This window comes from Ictidomys tridecemlineatus, chromosome X (genome assembly GCF_052094955.1).
Source record: "Ictidomys tridecemlineatus isolate mIctTri1 chromosome X, mIctTri1.hap1, whole genome shotgun sequence".
NCBI classification, from domain to species: domain Eukaryota; kingdom Metazoa; phylum Chordata; class Mammalia; order Rodentia; family Sciuridae; genus Ictidomys; species Ictidomys tridecemlineatus.
The window spans coordinates 68,388,719-68,403,197 of record NC_135493.1 but is presented as its reverse complement, the minus strand read 5'-3'; the positions used below and the strand labels follow the sequence as shown (position 1 = coordinate 68,403,197).

Sequence of the window (14,479 nt, the reverse complement as noted above, 5' to 3'; positions counted from 1 at the left end):
TAGTATTAATGATACTTTGGCGTCCCCCAGAGAAGCAGTATTCACAGACTGCTATAGGAGTAACAAAAGTATTTAGCTCATGTGGTAGTAATTTTTTAGCACACAGCACTATTACCTAATTTTTTTTCCCCAAATCAATGAAGTACAGTTTAGATCTTGGTCCCATAGAGTAAGAAAATACCAGAGACATAGATTCACCATGGATTTCGGCAGTGGACATGGGCCTAGCAAAATCCTTTGATCTTCCTGAGGGCCCAGTGCTGTGGACTTATTGCATTGTGTTTTCTCAGGCTTCTTCCCTAATGTGAATTTCACTGAACAGGGAGTCCTCAGATCAACCTAAGTATCAGCCTAAACTCCTCTCTGCATTAAATCCCTGACTTTCAACAGTTTGTCTAGTTCTATAAAAGTTTATACAAGAATTCATTGTGCCCCTTAAAAGAAGTAAAGGACAGATTCTCTTTTCTTAAAAGTTGTGCTTTTCACAAAAAGACCCCCAAAGAAATGATTTTGCTTAGAATTGTAGGTGTGGAATGTTCATGATTAGGATATTTAATTGCAACCTAGTGATTGCAAAATCAGTGATTTAGAGCTAAGCCTAAGCCAGGTGGTTGTGGCTTCAGAGTTGAGCAACTGGACATGCACGAAACCAGATAGTGACCTTAGACAACTGTTTGTCCCATTTTTGTGATCTCTCACTGGCTGTTCTCCAGAGCTACCTAGGACTGACTGGACCCAAGAAAGAAAATAATTTCCCTGTCTGCTCAGGCACTACCCTTCAGTTTCTCAAAAGCTTGCTGTCTTGTTTCAGTCATAAATGTTTGACATTATGATATTGGAAAGATCTAAATCAAATATATATCTTTTATCAAGAGGGAGACACACAAGAAACACACTAAGCTTTTTAAAACTGGAAGGATTTGTTAAAATTTAGCACCAGAAAGTGCCTTTTAGCAGGTCCCATTTTCCTCTCAAATTCAAACAAATTAAGATATGTATTGAGAATTGAACCCAGGGCATGCATTGTGCATGTTAGTCAAGTGCTTTATCATCAAGCTTCATCCCCAGAAAATTGAAGCAATAACAGATCTAGAGATATCTGGAAATCTCTCTCTTCTAGATGCCTAAATATATAATATCAGTAGATGTAGTGAAAAAAAATTATTCTTAGGAATCAGACAAACCTGGGGTCAAATCCTTCCTGCCTTTTGACTGTTATCCATATGATCCTAGGAAAATTGGTTTACTTGTTTGAACCTGTTTTCCTATGGTGATGATAATAGTACCTACCATGAGAGGCTATACTGACAATCAAATGAGATAATGCACTTAAAGATCTAGCACAGCATCATCTTGCACATACCAAGAACTCAGAGCCAGCCTTAGAAAATTAGTGAGGCCCTGAGCAATTTATACAGACCCTGTCTAAAAATAAAAAAAAGTAAAAAGGACTGGAGATATGGCTCAATGATTAAGTGTCCCTGGGTTCAATCCATAGTACCAAAAAATATATATATTATACACACACACACATTATATGTGTGTGTATAAATAAATATATATGGTGTGTGTACACATGTGTGTGCATATATGTGCATGTGTATGTGATATATATATATATATATATATATATATATATATAAACATCTCTTCATCAATATGTTAATACCTCGCTCTTTTCAAATCTGCCAGGTATATTTCCATAGAGTATGTACTGGCACAGTGTTGCTAGCTATTTACATTAGATATCCTTTGTTGAAGAATCATTTATAACTAAATTCATTGCAACTAGGCAGCTGTTGTTTGTGCTTCCACAGGTATTCCTTTGACATCTGTCATTTAATGAAAGCTCAGTGACACTGCCAGAGTGATAAAAGATCAAAATTACTGTCACATTTCTGCCTTTTGCACATTTTCCTTTATATTTGCTAATGTGTATAGTTTTTGCTGTGAGATTTTTGCATTTCATCCATGAATACAAAAATCACACCTTGTCCATGTATATGCTCCTCCTGCCTCTTGAAATGCTCAATACACAGTAGATAAGAAAACTGGTAAACAACAGAAAATCAGTAAGATGGTCATCATCATAGAAGGTATTTTGGCTGACTTCAAGTGACTGCATGAATATTTCCTTTCTGTAAATCTCATTTACTGCCAAAATTCTTATACAGCCACGCTATTGATATCTTTTCTAGAATAGCTATCAAAAATTGATTAGCCCAGAGGTTCATAGAGTTATTTCTATAGCTTCTCACTTGTAAAGTTGTGAACTTTTACATTTTTCTCATTTTAAAGTCCTTTCAGCTGTGAAGATACTTGTTTGTAATAGGTAGCTCAAAATTATTATTTTAGTTATTCAGATCAAATATCTTTATAACTGCCACATCCTTCATCTCTTAAGTAGGATATTAGTAATACAAGAAAACCTCAATTTCCCTCTTTCTGTGAGTCGGTTACCTAAGTACTTGGTCTAAAAAATAGTGAAATTCGCTCCATACCAGAATATGTAAGATTTAAAACTGTTTTGAATGAGGTATTGAGATTGATGAACCCCACTCTTTCATCATTTGGCATTATCTGCTATGTTATGCCCTCTACAGCTAAATGCCATGGCCAACCGAGCAGCTGGTAAGGGGTATGAAAATGAAGACAACTATGCCAACATTCGCTTCAGGTTCATGGGCATTGAGAACATTCATGTGATGCGGAGCAGCCTGCAAAAACTCTTGGAAGGTACAGGGATTTCACCTTGGCTAGGCCAGAGGCCATACTTTGGCACTATTATGTCAAAAAAAAGCATTCCTGATTTGGGGTGGAACATAAAAGCCAGCAGGTGAGCAGAGTAAATAAGTGATGAGATGTTTAACTAGAGTATGGACATAACTTAAAAGAATACTGAGTTATAGCAGTGTTAGTCTGGCAAGGGGAATGAGATATTTCGAAACTCATTTCTCAATAGAGGCTGGTATTCAGGGGTGGTTAGACCAACATAAGCATGAATGAATTTGGAATTCATTTCATTGTCCTCAAGGCAAAAAAGTAACCTAATATGATCTATATGGAATCATTTTGATATCATCATTGCTGAAGAAGAAGTTGAATTTAGATCTCCAAGGGAAAAAATGCTGATATCAGACATTTTGGCCATCTGTCATCACTGCAAAATAATTGGTGTCAAAAGGGGAATTGAGGTGGTTCGCTGGGCCTTGTAAGATTCTTGAATTTAGAACATTTCTTCTTAAACCACTACTGAGAATTCCATGATGTGATATGCCAACTCAGGAAAAGATCATGAAAACTTACCTTCTTTACTGAACTACCTGTTCTTCCTTTATATTCTTCAGTTTTGTACTGATACAGTATGCCAGGGCCTCTCCACTATACAACCCTTATCACATCCTGTCTCCTCAGTCTATGTCCCTTTTAGAATATTGAATATCCGTTTTCCTTGTTTTTCTCCTGTTTTCATTCTGTTGAAGGGAACTTTGTTTTACAGATTTTGAGGCAAAAGGTTGCCCTCTGCTGGATAACTAGTGAAAGGTGCACAAAAATTAATGTGTTCCCTTCCGTGCAACCTGTTGAGACAGCACAGAGCTGAAAGAAGTAGATGGAGGTATAGGAGTAGAGACAGATGTTAAGAGCTTATAGGATTAGGATGAGTGGGTGGGATTAGGATGGGGATCAAATGTGTTTTTAATGAAAGGAGATGTGAGTATTTTCCTGTAGGTATTGACTCATACTTTGGGCTTTCTTGAGAGATTTCTGAGTGTTTGAGGGTAGGTTCCAAACCTAGGGAAAGCAGAGACCCATGGTAGGAAGTCTGGTAGCCTTTATCCCTAGTCCTATTCCTGATTCAACTGTATGGTTTCCAGATAATCATTTAACCTCTCTGTTCCTCAGCTTCCTCATTTACAAAATGGGGATCCACTTTCTTCCCTTTCTTGATGAATAAACTGAGGTGATTGTCAATTTCAATCTCTGCTTCCTTTTCTACCTTAGTTTGTGAATTGAAAACTCCAACAATGAGTGAATTTCTTAGTGGCCTGGAGAGCTCAGGGTGGTTGAGACACATTAAAGCTATTATGGATGCTGGAATTTTCATTACAAAGGTAATAATCAAGACTTTTAAGAATTTGCACTGCCTTTAATTATTTGATCTCTTGAAGTAGTGTGCCACGGTGGAAAGAATATTAAAAGAAATCTAGTTTCTGGATTCAGCTCTGCAACTGTTTGCCCTTGGGCATGTTTCTTCCCTCTCTGGGCCTCACTTCTCCATCTATAAAACAAAATGGTTCTATAGTATCTAGTGTAACTTTTGGGGGGGCCCACAGAACACTTTGGGAATGAGATTGATCATCTCCCCCTCTGGAAAATGCAGATATAATTATACATATAAAAGTGGACCTCAATTTCAGGGAGTTCATAGACCTAGACCTCAGTTTAAAATTCTTAGGTAATCTTTAATAGTCCCTCCAGCTCAATTACTCTCTGATGTGTTTTTGTGTTAAGGGTGAGTGTGAAATAAATGAGAGCTTACATATCTGTGAGTATTCAGAGCTCTGAATACATACGTTTTTATGGCTTCTTTTTGTATAGGTCTGCCTCTGAATGCAGTCTAGGCAGGCTTTGTTACCCTACATTTAGGCTGACCCACTTATTTTCTGACCTCCAGAACCCCAGCCTTTTTAAGATGTTTTTTTTTTAAAAAAAGGAAATTCAAAGCATATATTTTCTCATTTTGAATTATCTTTTATATATTCCTAACTGAACTCTTTCCCTCTTCACCCCACCCCTCTTTATTTGGTAGAAGTAAAGGAAAGGAGAAAATGACTCTTCACTCCTCTGCTGTCATTTTCTCAGTTGAAAGCAATGATGTATATCTTTTGGTTTAAAAGGTTTGGAGAGAGAGAGAAAGAGGGAGAGAATGAATATGAATATCTGTGTGTGTGTAATTAACTGCCTTAAATACTTTTTGTTTTCCTAGTTTTGTTGCCTGCACTTTTCATTGTAATGTGTTAGTATTTACTATGTGCCCCTTTTGGCTATTTCAATCCCTCTATTCAAAACATTCTTCATGTTGTTCCTTTTTCATATATCCTACAACCATACATCTATAGTCCCTGTCTGAAACCAAATTTATTAGACAAAAGAAAATGATGATGGAGGAGAGGGCAATTTGATAGATTGTCCAACCTTAAATTATTGGTTGAATTAAAATGAGTTGACCAATAATAGATTTGGGATTGCATAATTATTCTGTGCTCCTTATAACCTTGCCACCTATAGAGTATCCCAAGCTTTAAAACTTCAATCAGTCTTCAGTTCTCCCTCTTTCTTCCATCTGTCAATTGCCAACTCCTATCAGTTCTATTTAAAAAGTGTTTCAAATCTATCCTTTCTTTACAATTAACATTATAGATTAAAGATGCTTCTAACATATGTTCCTTACCTAACACATTCACTAACCTTTCCAAAGTAATATAATAACTTCCTAACTGCTTTACTTCTTTAGTAGTTACTCCTCAGATTATCTAGAAAGTCATTTGCAATACTTCTGATTATGTTACTTTATGGTGAAAATCCCCCAATGGTTCTCTATTCTATTGCCTATTAAAGCCTGTAGTTTGGTATCCAATCTTTCCCAACTTGGCTATTGTAGATTTCTTGTTGTTCTCTAATACACTATGCCACTTTTCTCTCTCTCTTTTCTTTATTTTTATTTACTTTTTCTCATTAAAAAAGCAATATGTGCACACTAATAAAGTAGTTGATATTTCAGAAATACATAGCAAAAGGTAAACATTTCCCATTTGTTTTCCTACATCACACATTTCACTATTAATAGTTTAATATGTATGTCTCTTGATTGGTACTATCCATTTGAAATTTCTGTGATGATAGGAATGCTCTGTATGTTCTAATAGAGTAGCAACTATCCACAGAAGATAACTAGGCACTTGAAATTTGATGAGTGAAATTGAAGAACTGAATTTTTTATTTAAATTAATTTTAACAAATTCAAATGAAATACTCACAGATGACTAGGGACTTTCATTTTGGATAGTACAGCTATAGAGTTTTTCAATATACATACATATACTATTACTATGTAAAAATAGGACTATACTGTATATACTGTTCTGTAATTGCCTTTTTCATCTTTAAAAATAGTGAACATTTTTCAGATCAGGTCAGTCAATACAACCTCATTTTTTTCCAAAAACTATATATATTCCATTGTGGGAATTTACAGTGGTTTTCCATTAATTAAAAATTCTGTTGTTTTCAGTTTTTCACTAATATAAACATTGCTGCACCAAATAACCTTAAACATGTATCCTTACATATGTGAATATTCTTAGAAGTAGATTTTCTTAGTCAAAGAATATGAATATTTCAAATTCTAATGGGTGTGGTCAAGTGCCTCTGAAAATGTAGTACCATACCCATTTTTCAATGTTGCCAGCAATGGTAATCATTAATCTTTTTTAATCTCTGTATATGTGATAGGTGATCAGTTTTATATCATGTTTTAATTTGTGTTTCTATCATTAGTAATGCAATAGAGCATCTTGTCCTGTCTACTGTTCACTCTGTTTGGATCCCTAAAAAGAGCATAATTGCTACTGTTGGGCCTCTGATACCAATGGAAGTCTCTGATGAACTAAAAATTTTAAAAAGGCTGAGATGCCTGTTTCCAGATTTCTTTAACTCCTTTCTTACAACCTAACTACCCTTCCAGGAATACAAATTTTCTTGCACTGTTACTACAAAAGTTGCTCATTCTCCTACATGCCACAAACTAAATGGCCTAGGGAAAGTTTAGTATTCTCCTTGATCTTTACAAAACTGTTTCTTCCTTTCTGATCTATTTCATTTAGCTATATTACCTTGTACATTTCTTTCTCTCCCTTCTCCATTAAAGACTTTGAGAAAGGCCTTAACACCTGTCTCTCCCTCTTTATTCAGGAGATTTGAAGGTTCATGTACAGACTGTTGAACTCTCTGCACTTATATTTCTTTGTTTTTATATGCCAGTTCTCAAACATTTATTCTAGATAGCATGGTTCTTCAAGCTCATTGAGACCTCTATACTTTTAACTTCACTTTTTAAACTTTCTTCCCTATTTACCAAGACCTGTTGGTATAGAAACTTCTCCATTCCACCTTGTCCCTTATTCTTCTATTCTACCTGCTTTGCTACCTCAGTAATTTCCTATACTCTGACTACTGAGCATTGCTGCAAGTAAATAAATTTTATACATGTTAATTTGTACTGTTATAGGTTTAATTTGAACTATTTCAAGTTTATAGTTGCCTACTTAGCAGTTGTTGTATGTGTTCCTGGTTGGATCCTAGTCCTGCTGCACCAAGCAGGTGTTGCCATTCTGTACCTTGCTTTCAAGCTCGTTATACTTTCTGTAGGCACATATTAAAACATGTCTCCTGATTCACAGAAAAGTCAAAGTGATATCTCATCTTCTCATTATTATTATTAACATTTTTGAATGTCTTTCTCCTGACTATCACAGAGGACTTGATATCCAATCTGTGTATATGCTACCTATATTATAAATCCCATCCTCTCCTACTTTAAACCAACTCTATCAATTAATCCCTCTTTCTGCTATATTTTCAACTTGTTCTTTTTGACTAGTTTCTTCCTTCAGAAGTATGTTCAAATATTTTTTCTTTATCTTTAAAGAAAAATAATCATATTTGCTTCTAGCAATTGCCCTCTGTGTTAGCTTTCTTCCACTGTGATAAAATACCTGAGATAATCAACTTTTAAGGAGGAGAGGTTTATTTTAGCTTAATTTCAGAGGTATCAGTCCATTATCACTTGGCCACCTTGTTTTTGGGCCTGTGATGAGGCACTACATCATGGAAAGAGTACATAATAGATCAACATGTTTACTTCATAGTGGCTGGGAAGCAGAGATGCAAGAAGGGACTGGGGTACCAATACCTCGTTAAAGGCATGTCTCCAGTGACCTAATTTCCATCCATTAGGCCCAACCTCCCAATAGCATCGCAGGCTTGGGACCAAATCTTCAATACATGGGCCTTTGGGGGACACTTTAGATCCAGAATGTACCCTCTTTCCTTTTAGAGCCATTTGGAAAACAGTTAGCCTTCCCTATGAATACTTCTTCACCTTTTTTCATCTTTCAGCTCAGTAAGATCCAATTTCTATGCCATTACTATTATTCTTGCTAGGGATACTAATGACTCTTCACTTATCAAATTTTAATCTTCATTCTATTTTGACCTCTGTCACATTTATACTTTTGACCACCCCCCAACTCTTTGTTTTGGCTTTAATCCAGCCATTCCTTCCTGCTTTTAATACCTTTCAGGCTGTTTCTGTACAGGCTAACTCCTATCATAGCCCTTCTTCCTCTTCTTGCCCTTTAAACATTGCTGCTTTTTTTTCTTTTCTTACTTTTTTTGGTCCTTACCTGGACAGTAGCAGCTATGTACACAATTCCTATTACTATATCAATTGAGACAGTGGTCAATTCTACACTCTGGCTTAGATCCTTCCCCTCTCCTCAACTCCAGACCTAAATATCCAGTTGTTCCCTGTACTCTCCATTGGCACTTTCTTGTTTTCTCTCTCTTTCTCTCTCTCTCTCTCTGCTACCTCAGACTCACCATAGCCAAAACTGAAATCTCACTTACCCTCACTACTCTCTAAAACTAACTTCTAACATATATGTATTTTATAGAATTATGGTACTGCTATCCATCTAGTTACTAAACTAAGCTGTACATTTTAGAGTTATCCTTGACTTTTCCTTCTTCATCTCATATTCATTTTTTCAGTATATCCTGTTAAATTTTTATACTTTCCATCCTTCTCCTTTTAAGCCCCACTGCTACTTTTTTTTTAACTTCAGGAACTTGTGGTCCTTTCATGATTTTAGCAGCTCCTCGACTGTTTTTCCTATATCCAAATTTGTGTTCTACCAAGCCATTTTCCTTGCTGCCACCACAATGATCTTTTTAAAGTGCACATCTGATTATGATACTTCTTTGCTTTCATAACCTTATAGTTTCCCTTTTGCCACCAGATAAAATGCATACTTGTTCATCTTATCCTTGTCCTCTTGGCCAGCTCTGTTTCTCATCTTTCCTTCACTCCCAGCCCAAACTTAATGGTAACCAGCTATTTAAGAGTTCCTAACCTATGTCATGCCTCCTTGCATACGTATTTGCTGTCATTTGTTTTCCCTGATGGAATGTCCTTTCCTTATAGTCAGTCTGGCAAATGCCTATTTAACTGAAAACATCCATTTTAGTTATCTGTTCCTCTTTGTTTATCTTTTGTGCTTTTGTTGTACCTGTCATGGAATTTTATTGTTTTATTTATCACCTGTTCGCAGTAATTTGTTCAAGAGTTTGTCTCCTTTGCATTCCTAGTGCACACTGTAGTGTCTCTTGTACATTGAGCATCGACTGACATATATATGCAAATGAATGAATACGTGAGTTAATTAGTATATTTTTCCTTCCTCACCTAAGGATGTCCTACTCTTTCTTTGAGGCTCAAGTTCCCCCAGCTCCTGCAAAAGGACATATTTACCACACATTATACTCTAGCAGTTGTTTTTCCAGTGTCTTATAATTATTTACCTTTGGGTACTGTGACTAGTTTGTGGGCTCCTCAAAGGCAGAAATTGATTATCATATTTGTATCTCTAATACATAGTACTTACCTGGCACATGCAGTTACATAATTAAGCCTTAGAATTAGTAAATGAATGATCAAAATCTGCCATTGCCAAAATTGCTCAGGTCTTTACATTATTCTGATTGGAAAGAAACCAAGCTAAGATGGGCAAGCTCTTCTATCTTAAGTTGGGAGGGTTTGTTAGTAAGACCAGATAGATATAGGAAATCTTTATTAGATCTGGGACTGGAGTGTGGATTTGTCCTGTGTTTTTGAGCATGACTTTCTCCTTTTACCCACTCTTCCTCTGAGAATTGATACTTATTTTTATGGACTTAGGTTTTCCCTTTATCCCATATTAGGTATTGTTTTCTTATTTTATTTTCCTATTATATAAGCTTTCCTTCTTCTCATATACTCTTTCTTTCATTCCTCCTAAAGGATTCTGATATTATGTAAAGAAATTAATGTAACCCAGTTAGATAAATGTCTCTGTGCTATAAGGACAGTATTGACAGCCCTATTATTAGTCCAGCATGCTAAGCAAAGGTGGTTTATTGTATTTTTTTGCCCTGTATTCACAGGCAGTAAAAGTAGAAAAGGCCAATGTCTTAGTCCATTGTTCTGATGGGTGGGACCGCACAGCACAAGTCTGCTCTGTGGCCAGCATTCTTCTAGATCCATTTTATAGGACATTCAAAGGACTCATGGTAAGAGAGCAGTGATTGCATTTACTTTGTGTCAGTAGCAGTTTGTGAATAAATTAATAAAAGAACTCTCAACTAACTTGTCCCATGTTTTTACAAGAATGAGCTTTAAATTTATAAAAGAGCTATATTTTAGTTTAGCTACTCTAAACAATGCATCTATAGTCTGTATACTTTCTGTTGTGCATTTAATGTACTTCATTACCCATTAGAAGTTAAGTTGTATACAACAGGCTGTAATAAAGTATAGGAAAGGCTCAGAAAGTTTGTAAAGCTGAATGGTTAACAGTAAAATGGACTGCCTAATAAGGTCATCCTCTGTAACATATCTATGTGAACATCAGACTCATGGTTGTTTTCTTGTGTTGAAGCCAATGCTACTTTGTTGATCTTCCTAAAAAAGAGAACCGATAATCATGGTTTATCCTCATTTCTTTAGTTTTTTTTTTTTTTGCATGTGTGTATATGTAGTACTAGGGATTGAATCTAGGGGTGCTTTACCACTGTGCTATATCCCCCACCCCTTTTTATTTTCTATTTTGAGACAGGATTTCATTAAGTTGCTAAGGTTGGTCTCCAAATTATGATCCTCCTTCCTCAGTCTTCTGCATAACTGGGATTACAGGCATGTACCACCACTCCTAGCCTAGAATTTTCTTTTAACCTTTGAAAATTATTTCATTCTTAGCACAAACTCAAATTCTACCTTTTGATTCTTATTTTTTATGGGTTGAGTTTAACATTGTGCATAAGCACATGATTACATTTAATTATGGTGTCATGTAAAGGCCAAAAAAAGTGACACTAGATACAAATCCAATGTAATTTCTCCTGAGTGCATATAAAGTTTGAAGGCAACCTATATATATGCCTATAATTGTAATCAAAGTTACATACTTATCATTTTGGATTTTAACTTTATTTTCTTATCAACTCATTCATTTCAGCAAAATGTTTTGATATTCTTGTGTGTATTGTTATTTTATGATTTTCCTAATGCAAAAATCTTCTTTTTGTATAAAATGAAGATTCTAATAGAGAAGGAATGGATATCTATGGGCCACAAGTTCTCCCAAAGGTAAAAATATCTTTATTTTGAAGGAGGGGTGTGTGAAGAGTTCCTTTGGGTAAGATTTAATAAAATCCAGATTTACCAATTTGGTATTATGAGGGAAGAAACAGAAATTTGAACATGACCCTAAATGTTTTTCATCAAGAAAAAAGTATTTCAGGGTATTAAGTCTACAAAGGTGATCAGAATATCATCTCTGTTTTGAAGGAATACAAGTAATTATATTCAATTGTTAAATATTTTAGGAAAGAAAAGCTTTCATGGGCCACAGAGAAAAGTGCTTAACTCTACGTAAAGAGGTCAGAGAAAAACATAAAGGAAGGTTATCTATTCTGGTGTAAAGGTGGCTTCCTGGAATAGTACATATAAACTGAGCTTTAAAGTAGTAGGTGTTAGATAGAAAGAGGAAAACATTCCAGAATTGATGTGTGTGAAACCATAAAGGTGTTAAACAGAATGGTTTATTTGAGGAACTTCAAGTGATCCAGTGTCACTAGGTCATAAAGTACAGAGGGGGAGAATAGAGGCAATGAATCTAGGAAAGGGAGGCTAGGAAGGAGGTGATCTTCCTTCCTCCTTCCCTCCTCCTTCCCTCCATTCCTTCCTTCCTCCTTTCTTCCCTAAAAGTTTTGAATATTTTTCTCTACTTAGTAAAGCTATACTGGAGAACTTTGAACAGGGAAATGGTATAGAAAATTGAGATTGGAGGTAAGGGGATGAATTAGAGATTTATCACAATTTATGAAGGCCCAAAATAAAAAGACAGAGGCCATTGAGACAGGTAAAAGGATATTTAAGACATGTCCACTAAGCAGACTCCTCAGTACTAATTCAGAATTTCCTAGTTCTGGATTTGACAGAGAGGATTAGAGATTTGAGAGTTAATCTGCTTGTGAATGGCATTTTGGGCTATGGCTTCAGATAAGATCGCTCAAAAAGTTGTCTGTAGAAGAACCAAGTGATAGGACAAAGCCTTGGATGATACACTTGAAGATTTATTGAAGAAAAGAATCCCATGAAGGTGACTGAAAGAGTTGTCGGAGAGGTAAGAAGAAATCTAAGGAAACAAAAGAAAAAATGAGAGGAGAACTCATATGAGTAGTCAGCAGTGTCACATAACCCAGTATAACCCAGTAGGGCAATATGACAATTTTGCAATATGTGGGTTTGAATGATCCTTAGTGATAACCAGTTGAGTAAAGTGGTGGAAGTAGAAGCCAAAAAACAGTGAATAGAGGCATGAGTAAGCAATAGAGAAGAATAATGTGAATGTATAGTTCTCTTCCTAAGAATCAAGTTCCCAAAGGGGGTGGATGAGAAGGGATTGTGCCTAGATAGGTTATGAGGTTGAATATTTGGGTATTTAAAGGCAGGAGAGATTTGAGCAATTTTCTTTGTAGAGAAGAAAGAAACATTAAAGAAGATAAGGTTGAAGATTGTAAAGAGATGATGCATTTTTGGTAGTTAAGACTTCTGAGGAGTTGGGAAGAGGTGAAAGCTCCGGTCCAAATGAAAAGATTAACTGGAACTATAACTAGGGACCTACCTCTTCCATGGAGACTGGATGGAAATACAGGAGGAGAGTGAATGTGTCAGAGACACTTGTTAGACATTTTGAACTTAATGAACTTGATCTTTTGTAGTAAACCATAGATCTAGGTTAAAGGAAGGTGTGAAATGGGTTAGAGGTTTGAGAAAGTAGCTTAAAATTTTCAAGAGCTTTAAGGATGATGAGAAAATTGTTTTCAGGACAGTGATTATTTAGGAACATTTGAGTCTCGACAATGTGGAGATTTAATTTTGAATGGGATGAATTTATATGATTTTATAGCTTCTTTAAGTATTAGGATGTGAGAGAAGAGAAGCTAGGTTTTTAGGCTGATATGTGGTTGAGTTTTGATGAATAATGACAAGAAATACCAAAAAAAATGAAGAAAATGGGGAGACAATAGTTGTTGGGACATACAATGAAGTCTAGGTTGGATAAGGAACAAAGGGAAGCCAATAAGGATCTGGCTGGTGGAGAGGCCTTTTTTGATAAGGGCTAGAGGAGGTTAAAAAAAGTATGTTTTGGAATGTATACGGAGTAATTTATTTAGATTAAAATTTCAGAGGTGGGGTAAGAACTTCTGGGTGGTTTCAAGAACCAGACTACAGCCATGGACTCAGGATGCTGATGTGGAACAGAGGTGAAGATCGGTGAAGATAATTATATTTCCGTTAGTTAAGGATACTTTCAGTTTAACTAGTGTTGTCATCTTCAACAGCACCAAAGAGAAATATGTAAAACTGGAGTGAAAATCTTCAGATAATATTGGTAAAAGACAATATTGATGAAAGGGAAGGTAATAATCTAAACAGTATGACCCATATTGGAAGTATTTTTTTTAACTCCCAGTAAGTATTTATTGATAAACATGTGGAAGACACTACAAAGAATTTTTAAAAAATGTGAAACAGATCAGTATTCCACTGTGAATGCCTTTATGACCAACCAAGTTGTTTATATCCAGGATCCACTGAGATTAGTGGTGTGTGAATGTTTTTTTTTAAATAATGTGAAATGAGTAGTAGTTTGAAAGCAGCAATATGAGCAAGGAGAAGATGATTGTACTTCTACCCTGTTTTAGGATTAGGGTATGTGGAAAATTGGAACGATTAGTACTCATCATTGATTTGGGGCCCAAGAAGAGGTGGTGTCCTTGGTGAGTCAGGTTGCAGTTATATCAGAAAGCAGAGAACATTCAGGATACAGGCTGAGGATGACATGTTGATTTCCAGTGGGATAGGATTTCCTGTAGGTTGTAGAGTTAGTAAAGAGGATATTATGAGGGAGAAAACATTACTCAGTTCTGAGATGAAATTTCATTCGCAAATTTAATAATTTTCATTATCTATTTTGTGCCAGGCACTGTGCAGTGAACAATTTGGTGTGGTCCTTGCTCACATTAAGCTAAACATAGCTGTTTAAATTTAAATTAATTTAAATTTAATACAATTAAAAATTCATTTTCTCAGTTA

General features: G+C 35.6%; 1 protein-coding gene and 1 long non-coding RNA gene across 4 annotated transcripts in view; one reads left to right on the top strand and one right to left on the bottom strand.

Annotated features, from left to right (window-relative positions):
- The window catches only part of LOC120889005 (uncharacterized), a 410,936-nt gene that overhangs the window by 318,202 nt on the left and 78,255 nt on the right, over positions 1-14,479 (bottom strand). The window lies entirely within an intron of this gene.
- Mtmr8 (myotubularin related protein 8) overlaps positions 1-14,479 on the top strand; it is an 84,777-nt gene that overhangs the window by 35,033 nt on the left and 35,265 nt on the right. For all 3 annotated transcript variants that reach the window (XR_013431776.1, XM_013362813.4, XM_040282397.2), the window contains 4 exons: positions 2,604-2,736; positions 4,003-4,112; positions 10,264-10,389; positions 11,415-11,464. Coding sequence is in view for 2 of the 3 variants with exons in the window: in XM_013362813.4 (XP_013218267.1) it covers positions 2,604-2,736; positions 4,003-4,112; positions 10,264-10,389; positions 11,415-11,464 (419 nt within the window). In the remaining variant the exon portion in view is untranslated. The remainder of the gene's footprint in view (positions 1-2,603; positions 2,737-4,002; positions 4,113-10,263; positions 10,390-11,414; positions 11,465-14,479) is intronic.